The 26,186-nt window shown below is 47.6% G+C and overlaps 2 protein-coding genes across 4 annotated transcripts; one reads left to right on the forward strand and one right to left on the reverse strand.

The window, feature by feature from the left end:
* Positions 1-3,386: 3,386 nt before the first annotated feature.
* On the reverse strand, positions 3,387-22,543 carry LOC138614909 (uncharacterized). Of its 3 annotated transcripts, none has more exons than XM_069688511.1 (4): positions 22,045-22,543; positions 17,359-17,495; positions 11,071-12,058; positions 3,387-3,477 (listed from the first exon to the last, which is right to left on the reverse strand). In XM_069688511.1, the coding sequence occupies exons 1-3, from the start codon at positions 22,319-22,321 to the stop codon at positions 11,144-11,146; spliced, it is 1,329 nt and encodes a 442-aa protein (XP_069544612.1). In that variant the 5' UTR covers positions 22,322-22,543; the 3' UTR covers positions 3,387-3,477; positions 11,071-11,143. The 3 variants fall into 3 exon arrangements, with proteins under 3 accessions (XP_069544612.1, XP_069544614.1, XP_069544615.1); XM_069688513.1 differs by having other exon boundaries at positions 3,402-3,477; positions 11,085-12,058; XM_069688514.1 differs by lacking the exon at positions 3,387-3,477 and adding an exon at positions 10,512-10,642 and having other exon boundaries at positions 11,085-12,058.
* A 2,073-nt stretch (positions 22,544-24,616) lies between these two features.
* LOC138614908 (coiled-coil-helix-coiled-coil-helix domain-containing protein 10, mitochondrial-like) lies at positions 24,617-25,529 on the forward strand. The gene is made up of 2 exons (XM_069688510.1): positions 24,617-24,803; positions 25,225-25,529. The coding sequence occupies exons 1-2, from the start codon at positions 24,763-24,765 to the stop codon at positions 25,523-25,525; spliced, it is 342 nt and encodes a 113-aa protein (XP_069544611.1). The 5' UTR covers positions 24,617-24,762; the 3' UTR covers positions 25,526-25,529.
* Positions 25,530-26,186: the final 657 nt, after the last annotated feature.

Raw genomic sequence — 26,186 nt, forward strand, 5'->3', positions numbered from 1 at the left:
ACCCCCTTCACATACAGGTCTCAGAGTGACCCCCGTGATGAAGATTAATAATACAAATAATATTTTAATTATTAGAATCTTTATTAATTTGTATGATCTTTAAATAGGCTTCTCTGCTAAGTTCATATTGCATCTGCTGTTTTAGGTTATCTAGATTGATAAACTAGTTTGGTTCTGCTTCCTGGAATTTGTATGACAGGATTCTGTTTTTCACTCAAAGACAGATTTGTTTTTATTCAAGTGAGAGTTAAACTGCTGGACTTTTATTCTAATTCTATTAAGAACTAAGTTCTATTTGACTTTCTACCTTTGAGGTAAATAGGTTGTGTCCAGAACCAGTTTGTGGCAATATTTGGAGATTTTGTGGAAAGTTTCTTTTGTTTAGAAATCAGCTGAGTTTGTATTATATATACATATATATTATATAATGCTCCCCTATTTGAACCACCTGTAGGTGTAATGAGCAGGGGGGTGTGGTCAGACCAGCTGTAGCCAACCAGCGTCAACCCTGCTGTAAAACCAGGAAGAGTTTGAAGCGTCAGCTTCAGTGTCTGTGAGGGCTCATCGTATGAAGACTCGGAGGATCAAGACAAAGGAGTCTTTCGTTGGAGACTCGGAAGACTCGGAGGATAAAGACAGGTCTACTCATCTCCCTAAATGGAGGTTTTCTCTTTACCCACTTCCACTTCCTACCTCACTGTCTCTTGAGTTTCATGCTGTGACAGTTACTCATCCGGTACAATTAAACATTGTTGTCCTCTACCGTCCTCCAGGTCCTTTGGGAGATTTCTTGGACGAATTAGACGTCCTCCTGTCAAACGTCCCAGACAATGGTCCTCCACTTGTCCTTCTGGGTGACTTTAACATCCAGACTGAGAAATCATCTGACCTGGTGCTCTTCCTGTCTTCCTTTGCTGTCTCCCTCAGTCCTTCCTCTCCTCCTCACAAAGGTTGGAACCACCTGGACTATATTTCACCACAAACTGCTCCACATCTAACCTCACTGTAACTCCACTTCATGTCTCCGACCACTTCTTTATCTCTGACTCTCTCTAACTGACAACCTGACCACATCAACAGACTCTGGACCTGTCCGTCACAACATTCACTCCCTCTCTCCCTCCTCTCCCTCCTCCTCTCTGGCCTCCTCCTCTCCCTCTCTCTCTCCTCCTCCTCCTCTCTCCCTCCTCTCCCCCCTCCTCCTCTCCCTCCTCCTCCTCCCCCTCCTCTCTGTCCCTCCTCTCTCCTTATTCCTCTCTGGCCTCCTCCTCTCTCCCTCCCTCCTCTCTGTCCTCCTCCAGAATTCAATCCTCTTTTTCTAATCCCAAAAAGCTATTCATCTTCTCCATCTTCTCCAACCTCCTTGACCCCCCCCCTCCTCCCTCCATCCTTCCATCAAGTCACTTTGTCAACTACTTTACTAAAAAGATAGATGACATACGCTCATTTTATAATCCAGCTTCTGTAACTACATGTCCATCATCTTCATCCCCTTCACGTTCCTCTTTCAGCCCCCTGTCTCCCAATGAAGTTGTTACCTTGGTAACCTCCACCCACCCCTCCCCATCCCATCTCATTCTCCAGTCTATTGCTCCAGACCTTCTTCCTTTTCTCTCCCTCTCATCAACTCTTCTCTGTCAACGGTCTGTTTCCTGAACTCTCTGAAGGAGAGTGAACCCTCTCCTGAAGAAACCCCCCCTCAACCCGTCTGAAGTAAACAACTACAAACCGTCTCTCTTCTTTCCTTTCTTTCTAAAACTCTGGAGCGAGCTATCTTTAACCAACTCTCCTCCTATCTCCACCATAATAACCTTCTTGACCACCAGTCTGGTTTCAACAGACCACTCAACAGAGACGGTCCTCCTTCTGTCTCTGAGCAGCTTCACACTGCTAGAGCAGCCTCTCTGTCCTCTGTCCTGATCCTTCTAGACCTTCTGCTGCATTGGACACAGTGAACCACCAGATCCTTCTTTCCTCCTTCAGGACCTCGGTGTCTCAGGCTCTGCTCTCTCCCTGTTCTCATCCTACCTCAACGACCTCACCTACCGGGTAACTTGGAGAGGATCTGTGTCTGAACCTTGTCCTCTCACTACTGGTGTCCCTCAAGGCTCCGTCCCGGGTCCCCTCCTCTTCTCTCTCTACACCGACTCTCTCGGCTCTGTCCTTCACTCGCATGTCTTTTCCTACCACAGCTATGCTGATGACACCCAACTGATCCTCTCTTTTCCAGATCTGAAACACAGGTAGCAGCATGAATCTCTGCCTGTCTGACTGACATCTCTCAGTGGATGTCCTCACACCACCTGGAAATCAACCTCCACAAGACCGAACTGCTCTTCCTTCCAGAGAAAGACTCTCCCACCCTCGACCTGACTACTACCTTCAACAACTCTGTTATCCCGACCCTGACTGATAAGAACCTCAGAGACACTCGACAGTCAACTCTCTCTTACTGCCAACATCACTGCAACAACATGTTCCTGTAGATACATGCTGATCAACATCAGGAGAATGCGTCCTCTTCTCACTCAGAAGGAGGTGCAGATTCTGGTCCAGGCTCTGGTCCAGGTTCTGGTCATCTCACATCTAGACTACTGTAACTCCCTCCTAGCAGGTCTACCTGTTCGTACCATCTGACCTCTGCAGCTCATCCAGAATGCAGCAGCTCGACTGGTCTTTAACCTCCTAGATTCACTCACACTACTCCACTCCTCCTCCTCCGCTCCCTTCACTGGTTACCAGTAGCTGCCCGCATCCGTCTCAAAACATTGGTACTTGCGTACCGTGCTACGAACAGATCGGATCCAGTCTACATCCAGGACATGGTCCAACCTTACATCCCAGCCCCTCCCTCCACTCTGCTTCTACCAATCAGCTTGTTGCTCCTCACTGAGCTAAACACTCTACAAAATCATGACTGTTTTCTGTCCCGGCTCCTAAATGGTAGAATGAGCTCCCCAATGACATCAGGACAGCAGAAACTCTGAACATCTTCCACCACAAACTAAAAACACACCTCTTCAGACTTTACCTTGAACAGTAGAACTTTAGTATCTTAACATGGAACTTACTGATAGAACTTTGTAGTTTGGCTTTCTGGAAGAAATTGTATTTTCTTGATTCTTGTTGTTCTGGTTTTGTACCCTCATGGTTGGAATGAACTTATTGTAAGTCGCTTTGGATAAAAACATCAGCTAAATGAAATGTAATGTAAATGTAATGTAATCTATACTGCCTATATCTATACCTCTCTGCCTATTCGGTTTATATCTATACCTTCTACATCTGTACCGTTGTAGCAGGCCTGTGCTACCGTGGGGGTTCCTCGTGGACACAGATGACCCGCTGAGTCAAAAAGTTCATTTTTAAGTTGCTTTATTTTCCCAGGGATACATTCCACTGCTCTCTGCTCCGGCGCTCTCCTGCCCTGCCTCTGAGCGTCCGTCCAGTCTCTGTCTTCCCTTCCCTCTGCGGGTCCTGCTCAGTTATATAGGAGAGAAAATCATCCTGATTTAGTTCCGCTGCGCCAATTATCCTTCTCCCGGCACCGTTCCCTGAACCACTCCTCCACTCTCTCCCCCCTGCAGCTGAGCTGACCACACCCCGCCACCACAACCGTCTCTACCTATTCCGTCTACATCTATACCTATACCGTCTACATCTATACTGTCTATATACTGTCTGTCTATTCCGTCTACATCTAAACTGTCTATATCTATACTGTCCACATCTATACTGTCCACATCTATCCTGCAAATACAGTGGTGTGAAAAAGTGTTTGCCCTCTTCCTGATTTCCACATTTTTTTTGCATAGCCGTATCTGGTTGTGTATATCGTTGTGTGTGTCTGGTTGTGTGTATATCATTGTGTGTCCGGTTGTGTGTACATCATTGTCCGTATCTGGTTGTGTGTATATCGTTGTGTGTGTCTGTTTCTGTGTATATCGTTGTGTGTGTATATTATTGTGTCTCTGGTTGTGTGTTTCTGGTTGTGTGTCCGGTTGTGTGTATATCGTTGTCCGTATCTGGTTGTGTATATATCGTTGTGTGTGTGGTTATGTGTACAGTGGTGTGAAAAAATGTTTCCCGTCCTGATTTCCAATTTTTTTTCACGTCTGTCACTTAAATGTTTCAGATCATCAAACAAATTTAAATATTAGTCAAAGATAACACAAGTAAACACAAAATGCAGTTTTTAAATGAAGGTTTTTATTATTAAGGGAGAAAAACAATCCAAACCCACATGGCCCTGTGTGAAAAAGTGTTTGCCTCCTCCTGTTAAAACATAACTTAACTGTGGTTTATCACACCTGAGTTCAATTTCTCGTGCCACACCCAGGCCTGATTACTGACACACCTGTTCTCAATCAAGAAATCACTTCAATAGGACCTGCCTGACAAAGTGAAGTCGACCAAAAGATCCTCAGAAGATAGACATCATGCCGAGATCCAAAGAAATTCAGGAACAAATGAGAAAGAAAGTAATTGAGATCTATCAGTCTGGAAAAGGTTCTAAAGTAAGATGGCGCCGCGCGAGCGGCAGCCTGTTGCAGCAGCTCCCCTCCCCGAGTGTGTTGTTTATTAGTATTTTTTAAGCCTTTCTTCTCTCTTCGGAGTTTTTTGTTTTTCTTTCTCTCGTGTGTTAAATTAACGGTCAGACAATGGACCGTAATTTTTCCACGGTTCTGGTTGGGGGCTCTGTTATTGTTTACTCGCGTGATCAGCTGATCGCGCTGAGTAGGCCCCTACTGCTGCTGCCCGGAGCGAGGCCTGAGATCCCCGTTGAACTTTGGAGAAGACGTCGGGGTTGCAGAGCTGGAGCTAAGCTGAAGGCGAAAAGGAGGAAATATAAACCATCAGTACCGGCGATCTTAATGGGGAACGTGAGGTCGTTGGCCAACAAGACGGATGAGCTCGGCGCGCTGGTAAAGACCCAGAGAGAGTACCGGGAGTGCAGTATCATGTGTTTCACCGAGACACGGCTGCACTCACATCTCCCGGACCACAGCGCGGCCGTACCCGGCTTCAGGACCGTTCGGGGGGACGGAGACGTTGTGCAGAGCAGCAAGAAGAAAGGTGGAGGGATTGCAGTCTATGTGAACAAGAGGTGGTGTAATCCCGACCATGTGTGTGTGAAGGAACGTTTCTGTAGCCCGGACATTGAACTGCTAGCCGTGGGGATGCGCCCTTATTATTTGCCGAGGGAGTTCACGTCCGCCATTGTTATCGCTGTGTACATTCCTCCATCAGCTGACGTAGCGGCAGCAGTGGACACCATCTACTCCACTGTGGCTAAACTGCAGACTCAGCATCCCGGTGCATTTTTGTTAGTTACTGGAGACTTTAATCAGTCTGGATAAAGTACTGCCAACTTTGCACCAGTATGTTAACTGCCCCACACGGAACAATAAAACTCTGGACCTACTGTATGCTAATGCCATGGATGCATACAGTACTACTGCCCTTCCCCCCCTTGGTAGATCAGACCACAACCTGGTCCTGCTGACTCCCAGGTATGTTCCCCTGGTGCAGAGGCAGCCTGTAACCACCAGGACTGTGAGGAGGTGGACACAGGAGGCTAAAGAAGCCCTGCAGGACTGCTTTGAGTCCACGGACTGGGATGTGCTGTGTGGACCACATGGGGAGGACATCAACAGCAGGACGGACTGTATCACAGAATACATCAAATTCTGTGAACACACCACCGTACCATCCAGGACTGTACATTGCTTCCCCAACAACAAGCCGTGGATCACCAGTGACCTGAAGGTGCTTCTTAATAAGAAGAAATCAGCCTTCAGGTCTGGAGACAGGGAGGAGCACAGGAGAGTGCAGCGCCACCTGAAGGAGAAGCTCAGGGAGTGCAAGGACTCCTACAGGAGGAAGCTGGAGGCAAAACTCCAGCAGAACAACGTGAGGGAGGTGATGACCGGTATGAAGGAGATTACTGGGTTCAAGGGGAGAGAGAGAGACAACCAGGGGGAACCTGGAGAGGTCAAATGAACTAAACTGTTTCTTCAACAGGTTTAGTTCACCACCTTCATCTGTCTCCTCCACACCTCACACCTCCAAAACACCTCTGCTGCCTCCCCCTCCCCCCTCTGCACCCCCTGGTGAACTGCATAGAGCCCTCAATCTCAAAGGGCTCTTCCTCCATCGACACCTTGACCCCCCCCCCCCCCCACACACACACACACACACACACACACCCCCCTCTCTGTGACGACTGGCCAGGTTAGGAGACAGCTGGAGAGAATCCACCAGCGCAAGGCTGCAGGACCTGACGGCATCAGCCCCGGGGTCCTGAAGACCTGACAGCATCGGCCCCGGGGTCTTGAAGACCTGCGCCGCCCAGCTGGCTGAGGTCCTACAACACCTCTTCAACCTGAGCCTGAAGCAGGAGGAAGTCCCGGTGCTGTGGAAGACGTCCTGCCTGGTTCCTGTCCCCAAGAAGACGACTCCATCTGGCCTCAACGACTACCGACCGGTTGCCCTCACATCTCATGTGATGAAGGTGCTGGAGAGGCTGGTCTTGGCCCACCTCAGGCCGCTGGTGAAATCTTCTCTGGACCCTCTACAATTTGCGTACCAGCCTCGTGTGGGAGTGGACGATGCCATCATCTACCTGCTGCAACGAGCTCAGTCTCACCTGAATGGAACCGGTGAATCTGTGAGAATCACTTTCTTTGATTTCTCCAGTACATTCAACACCATCCAACCACTGCTACTGAGTGAGAAGCTGCAGGTGGTGGGGGTGGACGCGTCCACCGTCTCCTGGATCACTGACTACCTGACAGGCAGACCACAGTTTGTCCGTCTGGGCAGTGTGCTGTCTGATACGGTGGTCAGTGGTACTGGAGCTCCACAGGGAACTGTTCTGTCTCCCTCCTGTTCACCTTATACACCACTGACTTCCAGTACAACTCAGAGTCCTGTCATCTGCAGACGTTCTCTGATGACTCTGCAGTGGACGGATGTATAAGGGATGGACGGGAGGAGGAGTACAGGGCAGTAGTGGAGGACTTTGTGGAGTGGGCTGGTAGAAATCACCTCCTTCTGAACGTGGCCAAGACCAGAGAGATGGTGGTCGACTTCAGGAGGAAGGCGACGGCTCCACAACCGCTGAGAGTTCTGGGAGAGGAGGTGGACATGGTTGAGGAGTACAAGTACCTGGTGTCTCCATGACAACAGACTGAACTGGAAGACCAACATCAATGCTGTCTACAAGAAGGTGATGAGTCGACTCTTTTTCTTAAGGAAACTTCAATCCTTCAATGTGTGCAGCGAGATGTTGGAGATGTTCTACCATCTGTTGTGGCCAGTGCATTGTACTTCGCTGGGGTCTGCTGGGGGAGCAGCATTGGAGCTGGTGACACCAACAGACTTAACAAACTGGTTAAGAAGGCCGGCTCCATCATCGGCTACAAACTGGACAGCCTGGAAAAGGTGGTGGAGAGGAGGACGCTGAACAAACTATTGTCCATATTGGATAATCCTGTCCACCCTCTCCACCACCTGCTGCAGGGACAGCGGAGCACTTTCTCTAAAAGATTCCCCCAGCTCCGCTGTCACAAGGACAGATACAGGAGATCATTCCTGATACAGGAGATCATTCCTGATACAGGAGATCATTCCTGCCCACTGCAATAAGACTGTACAATAACTCACCTCTGGCAAAATCCATCACAGTACAATAACACTGTTGACTGTGTTTCTTGGTTTGTTTGTATATAATATATATAGATATATAATGTACTGTATATACTGTGCATTTTATATTTATATTTTCTACTGCTATTTACTGCAATTTTATTGCTTTTCTATTATTTTATTCTATTATTTCTGTTATTATCTTATTGCTTCTGTATGCTGCTGTAGCGAAAAAATTTCCCCTCGGGGATTAATAAAGTAAATACCTACCTACCTGCCTACCTAAAGCCATTTCTAAAGCTTTGGGACTCCAGAGAACCACAGTGAGAGCCATTATCCACAAATGGAGAAAACATGGAACAGTGGTGAACCTTCCCAGGAGTGGCCGGCCGACCAAAATTATCCCGAGAGAGCAGCGACGACTCATCCGAGGTCACAAAAGACCCCACGACAACATCCAAAGAACTGCAGGCCTCACTTGCCTCAGTTAAGGTCGGTGTTCATGACTCCACCATAAGAAAGAGACTCGGCAGAAATGGCTGCATGGCAGAGTTCCAAGACCAAAACCACCGCTGAGCAAAAAGAACATTAAGGCTCGTCTCATTTTTGCCAGAAAACATCTTGATGATCCCCGAGACTTTTGGGAAAATACTCTGTGGACTGACGAGACCAAAGTTGAACTTTTTGGAAGGTGTGTGTCCCATTACATCTGGCGTAAAAGTAACACCGCATTTCAGAAGAAGAACCTCATACCAACAGTAAAATATGGTGGTGGTAGCGTGATGGTCTGGGGCTGTTTTGCTGCTTCAGGACCTGGAAGACTTGCTGTGATAAAAGGAACCATGAATTCTACCGTCTACCAAAACATCCTGAAGGAGAACGTCCGGCCGTCTGTTCGTGACCTCAAGCTGAAGCCAACTTGGGTTCTGCAGCAGGACGATGATCCAAAACACACCAGCAAGTCCACCTCTGAATGGATGAAGAGAAACAAAATGAAGACTTTGGAGTGGCCTCGTCAAAGTCCTGACCTGAATCCTATTGAGATGCTGTGGCATGACCTTAAAAAGGAGGTTGGTGCTGGAAAACCCTCCAATGTGGCTGAATTACAACAACAACTCTGTAAAGATGAGTGGGCCAACATTCCTCCACAGCTGGAAAAGACTCATTGCAAGTTATCACAAACGCTTGATTGCAGTTGTTGCTGCTGAGGGTGGCCCAACCAGTTATTAGGTTTAGGGGGAAACACTTTTTCACACAGGGCCATGTGGGTTTGGATTGTTTTTCTCCCTTAATAATAAAAACCTTCATTTAAAAACTGCATTTTGTGTTTACTTGTGTTACCTTTGACTAATATTTAAATTTGTTTGATGATCTGAAACATTTAAGTGACAAACATGCAAAAAAATAAGAAATCAGGAAGGAGGCAAACACTTTTTCACACCACTGTATCTATACCGTCTCTACCTATTCTGTCTACATCTATACCGTCTATATCTATACTCTCTATATCTATACTGTCTATATCTATACCGTCTACATCTATACTGTCTATGTCTATTCCGTCTACAGCTAAACTGTCTATAGCTATACTGTCTCTGCCTATTCTGTCTACATCTAGACCGTCTACATCTATACTGTCTACATCTATGTCTGTCTATTCTGTCTATATCTATACTATCTACATCTATACCGTCTACAGCTATACTGTCTACATCTATACTGTCTACAGTACATCCAGAAAGTATTCACAGCGCTTCACTTTTTCCACATTTTGTTGTTACAGATTTATTCCAAAATGGATTAAATTAATGTTTTCCCTCAAAATTCTACACACAATACTCCATAATGATAACATGTAAAAAGTTTTTTTGAAATTTTTGCAAATCTATTAAAACATAAAAAAATGAAAAAATCACATGTACATAAGTATTGAGCTCAGCTGCATCCTGTTTCCACTGATCATCCTTGAGATGTTACTACAACTTGATTGGAGTCCACCTGGTAAATTCAGTTGATTGGACATGATTTGGAAAGGCACACACCGTCTATATAAGATCCCACAGTTGACATGTCAGAGCACAAACCAAGACATGAAGTCCAAAGAATTGTCTGTAGACCTCAGACAGGATTGTATGGAGGCACAGATCTGGGGAAGAGTACAGAAACATTTCTGCAGCATTGAAGGTCCCAATGAGCACAGTGGCCTCCGTCATCTGTAAATGGAAGAAGTTTGAACCACCAGGACTCTTCCTAGAGTCGGCCGCCCGGCCAAACTGAGCCATCGGGGGAGAAGGGCCTTAGTCAGGGAGGTGACCAAGAACCCGATGGTCACTCTGACAGAGCTCCAGCGTTGCTCTGTGAAGAGAGGAGAACCTTCCAGAAGGACAACCATCTCTGCAGCACTCCACCCAGCAGGCCTGTATGGTAGAGTGGCCAGACGGAAGACACTCCTCAGTAAAAGGCTCATGACAGCCCACCTGGAGTTTACCAAAAGGCACCTGAAGGACTGTCAGACCAGGAGAAACTAAATTCTCTGGTCTGATGAAACAAAGATTGAACTCTTTGGCCTGAATGCCAAGCGTCATGTTTGGAGGAAACCAGGCAGCGCTCATCACCTGGCCAATACCATCTCTACGGTGAAGCATGGTGGTGGCAGCATCATGCTGTGGGGATGTTTTTCAGCAGCAGGAACTGGGAGACTAGTCAGGATGGAGGGAAAGATGAATGCAGCAATGTACAGAGACATCCTTGATGAAAACCTTCTCCAGAGCGCTCTGGACCTCAGACTGGGGCGAAGGTTCATCTTCCAACAGGACAACGACCCGAAGCACACAGCCGAGATGACAAAGGAGTGGCTTCGGGACAACTCTGTGAATGTCCTTGAGTGTCCCAGGCAGAGCCCAGACTTGAACCCGATTGAACATCTCTGGAGAGATCTGAAGATGTCTGAGCACCGACGCTCCTCATCCAACCTGATGGAGCTTCAGAGGTCCTGCAAAGAAGAATCGGAGAAACTGCCCAGAAATAGAAGCCAAGCTTGTAGCATCATACTCAAAAAGACTTGAGGCTGGAACTGCTGCCAAAGGTGCTTCAATAAAGTATTGATCAAAGGCTGTGAATACTTATGTATGTGTTATATTTTCATTCTTTATTTTTAATAGATTAGCAAAAAATGTAAACAAACTTTTTTCACATTATCATTGTGGGGTATTGTGTTTAGAATTTTGAGGAAAAAATTAATTTAATCCATTTTGGAATAAAGCTGTAACAACAAAATGTGGAAAAAGTGAAGCGTTGTGAATACTTTCTGGATGCACTGTATATCTATACTGTCTACATCTATACTGTGTATATCTATAGCAAAGAAATGAGTGCTGCTGCACCTGTTGACAGGTGACTTGATAATAATGTGTAACACACCTGACTGTCTTCACCTGCTCGGTCTGAGGCCGGACCTTCTGGTCTGGATCAGTGCTGGATGTTCTGGTCTGGATCAGTGCTGAATGTTCTGGTGCCTCTTCAGGTTGCTGGGGTGGGAGAAGCGGCGGCTGCAGACGGAGCAGCTGAAGGGTCTCTCTCCCGTGTGGACGTTGCGGTGGATGTCCAGCTGACTTTGACACACGAAGCTCTTCCCACACAGCGGGCAGGTGTAGGGTTTCTCCCGGCTGTGCCGGGCCAGGTGCTTCTGCAGGTCCGACTCCAGGAAGAAGCGCTTGGTGCAGCCGGTGCAGCCGTATGGACGCTCCATGGTGACAGCGTGGAAGAAGGCCAGGTGGAGGCTGCTGGAGAAGGGCGGACGGTGCAGAGCCAGGGGGCGGGGCTTACTGCAGAAGGTAATGTTGGAGGTTCCTGGAGTTACATCACCAGGGAAGAGAGATGCCGCCTGCACCGACCCGTATCCAACACACGGGATCATGGGTAACGTAGTCTGCTGGTGTCCGTCTGACCACTCGCACTTCTCCGCCTCCCTGTCCGATGCCCCGCCCCCTTCAATGACGATCACCTGTGACAGGGAGGACCTGTCGCAGGCTGACGCCGCCTGCTGAGGTTTACTGCCGTCTGTGACATCATCGCAGGAAGCCGTCATGGCCTCTCTGCCTGGCGTTGTGACAGCACTTAAGCTCAGAGGGGGACCATCTCCCGTTAGCGACGACCGGGCGTCATGGGCGGAGTCACTGCTGCTGTCAGTTTCAGGTGTCCTGCTGGCAACAAAGGTGACGACGTCAGATCCACTGACCTCCGTTCCAGCACGCCATCCATCTCCGGCGTCCTTCAAGGCAGCAGGGACCAACGTGGCGTCTATTCTGATGCAGCCGTCCATCACCGCCTCGTGGTCAGTGGGTGTGGTCTCCACGGCGCCCTCCACCTTCACAATACGCAGCTCCCCATCGTCCTCAGGCTCTGCTGACTGACACACACACAATTTCAGTTTCAGTGTCTACTCTCACCGTTTGGACCAGATGGACAAGAAGGACAAGAAGGAAAAGATGGACCAGATGGACCAGATGGACCAGATGGACAAGATGGACAAGATGGACAAGAAGGACAAGATGGACCAGATGGACAAGAAGGAAAAGATGGACCAGATGGACAAGAAGGACAAGAAGGAAAAGATAGACCAGATGGACAAGAAGGACAAGATGGACAAGAGGTCTATAGGAGGAGGGAGGAGGAGGCCTACAGGAGGAAGGAGGAGATGGACGGATGACTCAAAGGTGGAACTACAGACATGATGACATCACCGACGATGTGACATCATACATCAGTTTCTGTGAGGACATGTGTGTGCTGACCAAAACAAAACCTGGTCCTAACGGAGGAGAGAGGAGGTCTATAGGAAGTGGGAGAAGGTCTACAGGAGGAGGTCTAAGGGAGGAGGGAGGCGATCTACAGGAGGAGGGAAGAGGAGGGCTAAATGAGGAGGAAAGAGGAGGGAAGAGGTCTACAGGAGGAGGGAAAGACTGTTGTGCAAACACCAGGAACTCTGATGAAGGAGATCAAGGCAGAGAAGAAGAGCTAACTCACCTAACTAACCTTCCACACTAACTCACCCTTCACAAACTCACCCCCCTCACTAACTCACCCTTCACACTAACTCACCCTCATCACTAACTCACCCTTCACACTAAATCACCTTCCACTCAAACTCGCCATCCACACTAACTCACCCTCCTCACTACCTCACACTCAACACGAACTCACCCTCCACACAAACTCACCCTCCACACTAACTCACCCTCCACACAAACTCACCCTCCTCACAACCTCACCCTCCTCACGAACTCACCCTCCTCACTACCTCACCGTCCTCACGAACTCACCCTCCTCACTACCTCACCCTCCTCACTAAATCACCTTCCACACTAACTCACCCTCCTCACTACCTCACCCTCCTCACTAAATCACCCTCCACACAAACTCACCCTCCTCACGAACTCACCCTCCTCACGAACTCACGCTCCACACTAACTCACCCCCTACTAACTCACCCTCCACATTAAATCACCCTCCACACAAACTCACCCTCCTCACAACCTCACCCTTCTCACGAACTCACCCTCCTCACGAACTCACCTTCCACTCAAACTCGCCATCCACACTAACTCACCCTCCTCACTACCTCACACTCAACACAAACTCACCCTCCTCACGAACTCACGCTCCACACTAACTCACCCCCTACTAACTCACCCTCCACACTAAATCACCCTCCACACAACTCACCCTCCACACTAACTCACCCTCCTCACTAAATCACCCTCCTCACTACCTCACCCTCCTCACTAAATCACCTTCCAGACTAACTCACCCTCCTCACTACCTCACACTCCTCACTAAATCACCCTCCACACAAACTCACCCTCCTCACTACCTCACCCTCCTCACTAAATCACCCTCCTCATTAAATTACCCTCCACACTAACTCACCCTCCTCACAAACTCACCCTCCATACTAACTCACCCCTCACTAACTCACCCTTCACATTAACTCCCACCCTCACTAAATCACCCTCCTCACCAACTCACACTCCACGCTAAATGACCTTCCTCACTAACTCACCCTCCTCACTAAATCACCTTCCACACAAACTCACCCTCCACACTAACTCACCCTCCTCACTAACTCACCCTCCACACTAACTCACCCTCCTCACTAAATCACCCTCCACACAAACTCACCCTCCTCATTAAATTACCCTCCACACTAACTCACCCTCCTCACGAACTCACCCCTCACTAACTCAAACTCCACACGAACTCACCCCCTAACTTACTCACCCTCAACACAAACTCACCCTCCTCACTAACTCGCACTCCACACTAAATCACCCTCCTCACTAAATCACCCTCCTCACAAACTCACCCTCCACACTAACTCACCCCTCACTAACGCACCCCCTCACTAACTCACCCTTCACATTAACTCCCACCGTCACTAAATCACCCTCCTCACCAACTCACACTCCACGCCAAATGACCTTCCTCACAAACTCACCCTCCACACTAACTCACCCTCCTCACTAACTCACCCTCCACACTAACTCACCCTCCTCACTAAATCACCCTCCTCACCAACTCACACTCCACGCTAAATGACCTTCCTCACTAACTCACCCCCTCACTAACTCAAACTCCACACGAACTCACCCCCTCACTTACTCACCCTCCACACAAACTCACCCTCCACACAAACTCACCCTCCTCACTAAATCACCCTCCTCACTAAATCACCTTCCACACTAACTCACCATCCTCACTAACTCACCCTCAACACAAACTCACCCTCCTCACTAACTCGCACTCCACACTAAATCACCCTCCTCATGAATTCACCCTCAACACGAACTCACCCTCCTCTCTAACTCACCCTCCTCACTAACTCACCCTCCTCACTAACTCACCCCCTCACTAACTCAAACTCCACACGAACTCACCCCCTCACTAACTCACCCTCATCACTAAATAACCCTCCACACTAACTCACCCTCCTCACTAACTCACCCTACTCACTAACTCACCCTCCTCACTAACTCACCCTCCTCACTAACTCACCCTCCACATTAACTCCCACCCTCACTAACTCACCCTCCTCATGAACTCACCCTCAACACGAACTCACCCTTCTCACTAACTCACCCTCCACACGAACTCACCCTCCACACTAAATCACCCTCCTCACTAAATCACCCTCCTCACTAACTCACCCTCCACACGAACTCACCCTCCACACTAAATCACCCTCCTCACTAAATCACCCTCCTCACTAACTCACCCTCCACATTAACTCCCACCCTCACTAACTCACCCTCCTCATGAACTCACCCTCAACACGAACTCACCCTCCTCACTAACTCACCCTCCACACGAACTCACCCTCCACACTAAATCACCCTCCTCACTAAATCACCCTCCTCACTAACTCACCCTCCACACGAACTCACCCTCCACACTAAATCACCCTCCACACTAACTCACTGTGGTGGCGGGGCGTGGTTAGCTCAGCTGCAGGGGGGGCAGAGAGAGTGAGGGAGCGGTTCAGGGAACGGTGCCGGGTGGAGGATAATTGGCGCAGCTGATCTGAATCGGGGAGATTGTTTCTCCCCTTACGTAAGTAAGTAGGACCTCGTGAGGAGGAGGAGGAAGCAGCCTGGAACCGGACGCTCGGAGGCTGGGCAGGAGAGCGCCGACACCGGGTGTAACAGGGTGTGTGCCGCAGTGTGGATGACCTAATAAAAGCAAAACCATGAATCCAACTTTGTGGCTCAGTGTGTGTCATCTGTCTCAAGGAACCCCAGTATGTCATCAATCTTTTTAGTAAAGTAGTTGACAAAGTGGCTTGGTAGAAGGATGGAGGAGGAGGGGGGGTCAAGGAGGTTGGAAAAGATTTAGAAGATGGAGAATAGCTTTTTGGGGTTGGAAAAAGAGGATTGAATTCTGGTAGAAGGAGCTTTTGGCTGCAGAAATAGAGGCAGAGAAAGAGGAGAGGAGAGATTGATAAGTGAGCAGGTCGTCAGGGTGGTTAGATTTTCTACATTTCCTTTCTGATGCTCTCATAGTGGCTCTCTGGGAGCACTGAGTCAGACAACCACGGAGCTGGGGAGGACTGGAGGACATGGAGGAGGACAGAGTAGAAAGGAGAGTGTCTGTGGCTGAGTTAGGATGCATGAGTGAGAAAAAGTCAGTTGAAGATAAAACAGAGGAGGGACAGAGGAGGGAGGGAGGAGGAGGGAAAGAGGAAGGAGAGAGGAGGAGAGAGAGGAGGGAGAGAGGAGGAGGGAGAGGAGGCCAGAGAGGAGGGAGAGAGGAGGGAGAGAGGGAGTGAATGTTGTGACGGACAGGTCCAGAGTCTGTTGATGTGGTCAGGTTGTCAGTTAGAGAGAGTCAGAGATAAAGAAGTGGTCGGAGACATGAAGTGGAGTTACAGTGAGGTTAGATGTGGAGCAGTTTGTGGTGAAATATAGTCCAGATGGTTCCAACCTTTGTGAGGAGGAGGGGAAGGACTGAGGGAGACAGCAAAGGAAGACAGGAAGAGCACCAGGTCAGATGACTTCTCAGTCTGGATGTTAAAGTCACCCAGAAGGACAAGTGGAGGACCATTGTCTGGGACGTTTGACAGGAGGACGTCTAATTCGTCCAAGAAATCTCCCAAAGGACCTGGAGGACGGTAGAGGACAACAATGTTTAATTGTACCGGATGAGTAACTGTCACAGCATGAAACTCAAGAGACAGTGAGGTAGGAAGTGGAAGTGGGTAAAGAGAAAACCTCCATTTGGGGGAGATGAGTAGACCTGTACCCCCCTCCCCCTACCAGTGGGTCTGGGGGTGTGGCTGAAGGAGAAGACAGAGGAGAGAGCAGCAGGGTGGATGTGTTGTCCGGTGTGATCTAGGTCTCAGTGAGACCAACGAAAGACTCCTTTGTCTTTATCCTCCGAGTCTTCAGAGACTCCAACGAGAGACTCCTTTGTCTTTATCCTCCGAGTCTTCATACGACGAGCCCTCGCTGACACTGAAGCTGACCCTTCAAACACTTCCTGGTTTTACAGCAGGGTTGTCTCCAGCTGGTCAGACCACACCTCCTGCTCCTTAGACCTCCCGTCACCAGGTGTTACAAATGGGCGGGAATGGAAACTCACTACTGATTACTAAACAAAGAAAACTTTCACACAGTCTCTAGATTTTGTCCCAACTTCTCTTGGAGAGAGTCTTTTGACCTCAAACTGGTAGAAAGTCAAATACAACTTAGTCCTTAATAGAATTGGAAATAAAGACCATCAGTTTAACTCTAAACTTGTTCTCTTTGACTCACAGTTACTTGAGTGAAAACAAGAATCCAATCACAAACAATTCTAGCTACCAAAAAACAGACAAGCTTTATCAGTATAGATATCCTAAGACAGCAGATGTAATAATAAACTTTAACAGAAAAGAGTATTTCTGTCACTGTTTACTGTCTCCTGTCACCGTTTACTGTCTCCTGTCACTGTTTACTGTCTCCTTTAACCGTTTACTGTCTCCTGTCACCGTTTACTGTCTACGGTCACTGATTGCTGTCTCCTGTCACTGTCTCCTTTAACCGTTTACTGTCTCCTGTCACCGTTTACTGTCTACGGTCACCATAGACACCAACACAGTAACCTGGATGGATTCAGTGCACACAACAGCAGTGTGAGGACGGTCCCGGTGTTGGCGTAATGTAGAATACCTACCTTAGTTTTGGTGGTGGTGACGACCTCGTGATCCTGGTCCTGGTCCTGGTCCAGATTGATAGGCTGGGTCTTCTGCACAGACTGCTGAGCTGCTGGACCTCTGTTCAGGAACCTGGTCCTGCCCAGCACAGAGGGGCCTGATGAGACATCAGAGGGAGATCGATTAGTTACTCATTAGATTACTTTATTTAACTATTTATTTATTTAAGTTTCGTAGTTGCCAGGAACGTAAAATACAACACAATAAAGAGCTAAAAAAAACAATTAGTGCAAAGTTAAAAATATACAAAATACACAGAACACAGCGGTTTATGTAGAGATAGATCTGGTGTTTATTTACAGGTAGTTCAGGTGTGTATTTACGGGTGGTTCAGGTGTGTAATTATAGGTAGTTCAGGTTTGTATTCACGGGTAGTTCAGGTGAGTATTTACAGATGTGTATTTACAGGTAGTTCAGGTGTGTATTTAACGGGTAGTTCAGGTGGTTCAGGTGTGTAATTACGGGTAGTTCAGGTGAGTATTTACAGGTGGTTCAGGTGTGTAATTACGGGTAGTTCAGGTGTGTATTTACGGGTAGTTCAGGTGTGTATTTACGGGTAGTTCAGCTGAGTATTTACAGGTAGTTCAGGTGTGTATTTACAGGTAGTTCAGCTGAGTATTTACAGGTAGTTCAGGTGAGTATTTACAGGTAGTTCAGGTGTGTATTTACAGGTAGTTCAGGTGTGTATTTATGGGTAGTTCAGGTGAGTATTTAAGGGTAGTAAGATGGCGCCGTGCTAGAGGCAGCCTGTTACAGCAGCTCCCCCCTCGAGTGTATTTTAAGTATTTTTCTTTCTTTCTCCTCTTCAGAGTTGTTTTTTTTCTTTCACGTGTGTTAAGTGACGGTCAGACAATGGACCGTAACTTTTCCACTTTTCTGGTGGCTCTTCTACTTTTTCCCCTCTTTGTAACAGAGAGCTACGCACAGTGGACCGGGGCCTTTGTTTACTCTCGTGATCAGCTGATCGCGCTGAGTAGACCTCTACTGCTGCTGCCCGGAGCGAGGCCTGAAATCCCGGACGAACTTCGGAGAAGACGTCATGGTTACAGAGCTGGAGCTCAACTGAAGGCGGAGAGGAGGAAATATAAACCATCAGTACCGGAGATTTTAATGGGGAACGTGAGGTCGTTGGCCAACAAGACGGATGAGCTCGGCGCGCTGGTAAAGACCCAGCGGGAATACCGGGAGTGCAGCATCATGTGTTTCACCGAGACATGGCTGCACTCACCGGTGTGGACCGGTATGAAGGAGATTACTGGGTTCAAGGGGAGAGAGAGACAACCAGGGGGAACCTGGAGAGGAACAACCAGGGGGAACCTGGAGAGGGCCAATGAGCTAAACTGTTTCTTCAACAGGTTTAGTTCACCTCCCTCATCTGTCTCCTCCACACCTCACACCTCCCAGACACCTCTGCTGCCTTCCCCCCTCCCCTTTCTGTCCCCCCTGGTGAGCTGCATGGACACAGAGTCCTCAACTCCAAAGGGCTCTTCCTCCATCGACACCATGACCCCCCCTCAGCCCCCTCTCTGTGAAGACTGGCCAGGTTAGGAGACAGCTGGAGAGACTCCACCAGCGCAAGGCTGCAGGACCTGACGGCATCAGCCCCGGGGTCCTGAAGACCTGCGCCGTCCAGCTGGCTGAGGTCCTACAACACCTCTTCAACCTGAGCCTGAAGCAGGAGGAAGTCCCGGTGCTGTGGAAGACGTCCTGCCTGGTTCCTGTCCCCAAGAAGACGACTCCATCTGGCCTCAATGACTACCGACCGGTTGCCCTCACATCTCATGTGATGAAGGTGCTGGAGAGGCTGGTCTTGGCCCACCTCGGGCCACTGGTGAAATCTTCACTGGACCCTCTGCAATTTGCGTACCAGCCTCATGTGGGAGTGGACGATGACATCATCTACCTGCTGCAACGAGCTCAGTCTCACCTGGATGGAACCGGTGACTCTGTGAGAATCACTTTCTTTGATTTCTCCAGTACATTTAACACCATCCAACCACTGCTGCTGAGTGAGAAGCTGCAGGTGGTGGAGAGGTGAGGGTGGGGGTGTGGGGGGTGGACACGTCCACCGTCTCCTGGATCACTGTCTACCTGACAGGCAGACCACAGTTTGTCCGTCTGGGCAGTGTGCTGTCTGATACGGTGGTCAATGGTACTGGAGCTCCTCAGGGAACTGTTCTGTCTCCTTCCTGTTCACCTTATACACCACTGACTTCCAGAACAACTCAGAGTCAAGACATCTGCAGAAGTTCTCTGATGACTCTGCAGTGGACGGTGTATAAGGGATGGACAGGAGGAGGAGTCAGTGGACGGTGTATAAGGGATGGACGGGAGGAGGAGTCAGTGGTCGGTGTATAAGGGATGGACGGGAGGACGAGTACAGGGCAGTAGTGGAGGACTTTGTGGAGTGGGCTGGTAGAAATCACCTCCTTCTGAACGTGACCAAGACCAGAGAGATGGTGGTCGACTTCAGAAGGAAGACGACGGCTCCACAACCGCTGAGAGTTCTGGGAGAGGAGGTGGACATGGTTGAGGAGTCCAAGTACCTGGTGTCTCCATGACAACAGACTGAACTGGAAGACCAACATCAACGCTGTTTACAAGAAGGGGATGAGTCGACTCTTTTTCTTGAGGAAACTTCGATCCTTCAATGTGTGCAGCGAGATGTTGGAGATGTTCTACCATCTGTTGTGGCCAGTGAACTGTACTTCTAGTAGTCTGCTGGGGGGGAGAGGGGGAGGGGGGGAGGGAGAGGGGAGGTTGGGGGCAGCATTGGGACCGGCGACACGAACAGACTTAACAAACTGGTTAAGAAGGCCGGCTCCATCATTGGCTGCAAACTGGACAGCCTGGAAAAGGTGGTGGAGAGGAGGACGCTGAGGAAACTATTATCCATATTGGATAATCCTGACCACCCTCTCCACCTGCTGCAGGGACAGCGGAGGACGTTCTCCAAAAGACTCCTCCAGCTCCGCTGTCACAAGGACAGATACAGGAGATCATTCCAGATACAGGAGATCATTCCAGATACAGGAGATCATTCCTGTCCACTGCAATAAGACTACAATAACTCACCTCTGGCAAAATCCATCACACAACAATAACACCGTTGTCTGTTGTCTGGTTTTCTTGGTTGTTTAAATATTTTTTTAAAAACTAAAAAAAACTTTGCACTGTTGTTTAGTTAGTTTTAATTTAATTATTCTTTTATTTTATTCTATTTTCTTTGTATATACTGTGCATTTTTATATTTAATATTTTTTACTGTTATTTTATTTCTTTCCTGTATCTATAAATGCTGCTGTAGCAAAGGAATTTCCCCTTGGGGATTAATAAAGTAACTATCTATCTATCTATCTATCTATCTATCTATCTATCTATCTATCTATCTATCTATCTATCTATCTATCTATCTATCTATCTATCTATCTATCTATCCAGTTCAGGTTTGTATTTACGGGTAGTTCAAGTGTGGATTTACGGGTAATTCAGGTGTGGATTGACAGATGTGTATTTACAGGTAGTTCAGGTGAGTATTTACAGATGTGTATTTACGGGTAGTTCAGATGTGTATTTACGGGTAGTTCAGGTGTGTATTTACGGGTAGTTCAAGTGTGGATTTACAGGTAGTTCAGGTGTGGATTGACAGATGTGTATTTACAGGTAGTTCAGGTGAGTATTTACAGATGTGTATTTACAGGTAGTTCAGGTGTGTATTTACAGATGTGGATTTACAGGTAGTTCAGGTGTGTATTTACAGGTAGTTCAGGTGTGTATTTACAGGTAGTTCAGGTGTGCATTTACGGGTAGTTCAGGTGTGTATTGACAGGTAGTTCAGGTGTGTATTTACAGGTAGTTCAGGTGTGTATTTACGGGTAGTTCAGGTGTGTATTTATAGGTAGTTCAGGTGTGGATTGACAGATGTGTATTTACAGGTAGTTCAGGTGAGTATTTACAGGTAGTTCAGGTGTGTATTTACAGGTAGTTCAGGTGTGTATTTACAGGTAGTTCAGGTGTGTATTTACGGGTAGTTCAGGTGTGTATTTACAGGTAGTTCAGGTGTGGATTTATAGGTAGTTCAGGTGTGGATTGACAGATGTGTATTTACAGGTAGTTCAGGTGAGTATTTACAGATGTGTATTTACAGGTAGTTCAGGTGTGTATTTACAGGTAGTTCAGGTGTGTATTTACAGGTAGTTCAGGTGTGTATTGACAGATGTGTATTTACAGGTAGTTCAGGTGTGTATTTACGGGTAGTTCAGGTGTGTATTTACAGATGTGCATTTACAGGTTTGTCATCAGGTACAGGTGTGTTATCAGATTATCAGTGAGCAGGTGTCAGCCCCATCAGCACCATCTCCCTCCACTGAACTACCTCCACAAACCTGTGACATCATCAAACACTGGTCTATCTCTTGTCACTTCCGGTCTGTGTGTGCAGAGGAACACGTTAGATTAAATATGTTGAATTATGTTCATGAAGTTCTGGACGGAGTCAGCTGGTGTCGAACTTCATTTCACCCTCTAAGGTTTGTGGTTTGGGTGAACTCAGCCTTTAAAGTTCGGTCCAGGTTTCTGTAAAAACACCCAGCTCTCCAACCCTGAACGGATTTCTGACTAACGTCCCGGGTCTCGGTGCTACGTACCGGCCGGTGTGTCCCTGCCGTGCCGGCTGAGGAGGCGGACCCCGGGGAGGCGGCTGCCGCAGCCCTCCGCTGCCCTCAGCCTCTCAGCCCGGTACCGGGAGACCTGCAGCTCCATCAGTTTGATTCTTCTCCGCATGAACTCGTTCTCCTTCTGGCTGCGGGACATTTCCACGTGAACTACCGCGTATCCGTCTTCCACAACTTTACAGATCTCTGCGATGGCCGCGTTGGCCAGCACCTCCATGATGGAGGCGATCTGGGAGTGAAAGTCCGACATGCTGGCAGAGAGCAGCCGGTTGTGTGACTCCGAGAGCGGTCGTTGGTCCCTAAAACACGCAGTCAGCTGTCGAAGCGCTGCGGTGCTACCTGAGCTGCATCACGGGTTCCTACCGTCACAACACCCGGGAAGACCGGGGTAACAAACCGGAGGAGTCCGGGCTGATGGGAAGCTGCACGGAGCGATTTACTATGGCTGTGCTACAGTGGATCAGCGGGAGGGACGCCCTGCCTGTGATTGGTTGTTATGTTGTGGGCGGGTCATGGATAAGTTGATTGACAGTACAGTACACCCGTCCCTCCGGCTGATCCGATGTCGCGCCAACCTTTCTTAGTAGGAACACTGGACACAACACAACATCGCCACCGTGTGTCCAGGAGGAGAGCTGCCACCTGTCACTGCACAGACCATCAACATTGCTACCTCTCTACGGGTCTGATTTATTGAAGGTCTGCGTGTGTAAAATCACGTGCAAAACAATGTCCATCAGATCTACTGACGACGTGCAACGAGGATTTCATCTTCCAAATGTGCAGTTTAACACACGTTGTCCATTCTGTGTGTTTTCCTCCATCTTACGTAATATTGGACGTTTCTACCTGAAGGAGTAAAATACTGAGAGGAAACATGCAAATAGAACAATTTATCACCTGCAACGATATTTACTGAACCTGGAAGTAGAATCAGGAGAAGTGATTGTTGTGTATTTTAGTACGACTGAAGGTTTTAATCAGATGAACATCAGGAGAGACGGCTGCTCTTATTGTGAAGGAGACACGGCTGCTCTTATTGTGAAGGAGACACAGGAAACCAGAGAATACGTAGAGAACCAGGTTTTACACCCTAAACATTTCTGATGTCAGAGGCAGAAATTATTCAGACATATCGTTTGTGAGATGAGATTTCTGCGTTATTGAATGAACAGAAAGATGATTGACAGCCAACAACAAAGAGGAGCCACGAAATACCAGAAAAGTCAAAACTTCTTCCGACTCAGCATTTTGCTGCCTCTGGGTGGTTCCAGCGTATCTCTGCTTGGATCTCCCTCCAGTCCTGTTGTTCAGGTGAGCTGTCACATCCTGAATGAGTCCTGCAGAATTCACAGGTAGCTTCATCAGGTTCACAGACCTCGAGACCTTCAGTAAATCAGACTCTGAGAACGTTCACGTAAAAGGGGAGGAGTTTCTAGCATCTGACCAACCACAGACATGGACAGGATGACTGACAGCAGAGATACGTATTTCATTCACAATTTCAGAAAAATATAAAGAAGGGAAACACTTAATCCATCTGAAAGCTTCTTCTGAATGATGAAAGGTGCACTGGTAAAATAGAAAAATAAAAATCACACTGTGAATGCAGCCAAAGTTGAAGGACCATATCACCATAACGACCACAGGAAGATCAGACGAATAACGTGAGGATATTTCATTAAATTAATGTATTATTAAATGTATTCTCATGACGTGTATGAACGTTTTAGTCTCATCTGCTCATTCAGCTGGAAATAATACATCAATATAAAATCATAATTCAAAGCAGCAGGAAGGTTTACTGTCACATCTTATTAATATAAAATCATAATTCAAAGCTGTAGGAAGGTTTACTGTCACATCTTATTAATATAAAATCATAATTCAAAGCTGTAGGAAGGTTTACTGTCACATCTTATGAATATAAAATCATAATTCAAAGCAGCACCCTAACTCTAACGATCCTGTCAATCACAACAGAGCTGTCAATCAGTGACCTACTGTAAATCACTGCATTCATGATCAACACACACGCGAAACTAAGACCAGGACCAGGACCAGGACCGGAACACTAAAAATAACACAGGTATGTCTTTCTGTCCCTCTTTCTCTGTCTTTCTGTCTCTCTGTCTCACTGTCTCTTTGTCTCTCTGTCTCACTGTCCCTCTGTCTCACTGTTTCACTGTCTGTCTCACTATCTCTGTCTCACTGTCCCTCTGTCTCACTGTATTAATAACTAACCCTAACCCTAGCAATGATCCATTAAAGGTTTATAAGACTGAAATTTCCATTAAACTTCAGATAATTATTACATCATGTCAAAGGAAAATGATTGGATACATGTTTTTTTAATGACTTCTTGTTACATACAGCTCGTGATATACTTTGTTGGTGACGTCAGCACCGTTTAAATACAGCCTATGGTTGAACTCTTTGATCTGAACCTGATGATATATGTGGAAGAACTGCTGCGACGTGCAGAGCTCCCAGGTCACCAGTCTAATGGGGAGGGTCCAATGATCCCGTTAAGTCTCGCGGGATTTGCGTTGAGTTGTCGGAGAGTCTGTTACGCCAAGGTCAGTGCACGTGTGAGAGCAGCTGTGAGCCGGCGGGGAGCCGAACCGAACAGTCTGTCCGCACCAGAACTTTCTAGATCACCGACGGTCCGACCAGAACTCCGACTCAGAGATGGCACGAGGAAGCCGCAGCCGCTCCGCAGCTCCCGCCAGGTAAACACAAACAACCCGTTATTTACCGGTCTGTGTCAAAACTGTGTTGACAGCTGATCGATCCACACGGGGTTCACTCAGAGAACTACCGGAAAGAGGTCACCCGGCTGTTGCGTCATCACTTAGTTGGTAGTCGGTCTGAGCAAGGTCACGAGACAAAGGTTCATCTCAGGGAGACTCGTCAAAGACGTCAGCTGTCTTTTTGAGTGAAACTGAACAGGTTTTAAACTTTAAACATTTAACATCCAGACTGCTCCCCAATAATGACGTCACTTTCATCCAGTGAGGATTGTACTTGGGGTTGTACAGATATCTACAGGTGTACATATCTACAGGTGAGGTGATGTCATCATCACGTTACGTAATGTCTCTTTAAGCCACTGAAATGCACAATAAATGGATGTTTTTGTTGTGTTTACAGCCCAGCTCCGTCCCATACTCCACCCCCTGCTCATCCTCCTCCCGCCTCCCTAGCCCCGCCTCCTGCTCCGTCCCAGGGCCCGGGTCTGATGGCCCAGATGGCGACCACAGCTGCAGGGGTGGCAGTAGGTTCAGCGGTGGGCCACGTTGTGGGCAGCGCCCTCACAGGAGCCTTCAGCAGCACCTCAGAGACGGCCAAGACAACCAACCAGGTGAGACATGCAGCTTCAGGTGATGTCATCACTGGTTCTGGGTCAGACTCCCTCTGGGCAGAAAATGTTCTGGTCCAAAGAGGTGAGTAGTGCAGCGCTCCTGCAGAGAGACAGGGAGACAGAGACAGTGAGACAAAGAGACAGACAGTGAGAGACAGAGAGAGACAGGGAGACAGAGAGAGAGACAATGAGACAGAGACATACCTGTTATTTTTAGGAGTTATACATTCATTCACTGTTTATTACTGATATCATCCAACAACTAACTGATGAACTAAATCACTGCACTTATATCAATAAGATGTGACAGTAAACCTTCCCACAGCTTTGAATTATGATTTTATATTAAGATGTGACAGTAAACCTTCCTACAGCTTTGAATTATGATTTTATATTAAGATGTGACAGTAAACCTTCCTACAGCTTTGAATTATGATTTTATATTAATAAGATGTGACAGTAAACCTTCCTACAGCTTTGAATTATGATTTTATATTAAGATGTGACAGTAAACCTTCCTACAGCTTTGAATTATGATTTTATATTAATAAGATGTGACAGTAAATCTTCCCACAGCTTTGAATTAGGATTTTATATTCATAAGATGTGACAGTAAACCTTCCTACAGCTTTGAATTAGGATTTTATATTCATAAGATGTGACAGTAAACCTTCCTACAGCTTTGAATTATGAATTTATATTAATAAGATGTGACAGTAAACCTTCCTGCTGCTTTGAATTATGATTTTAT

This window comes from Brachyistius frenatus, unplaced genomic scaffold, assembly GCF_029030835.1.
Source record: "Brachyistius frenatus isolate BFR_SWC_R1_liver_20210118 unplaced genomic scaffold, ASM2903083v1 Contig_613, whole genome shotgun sequence".
Classification (NCBI taxonomy): Eukaryota; Metazoa; Chordata; class Actinopteri; family Embiotocidae; genus Brachyistius; species Brachyistius frenatus.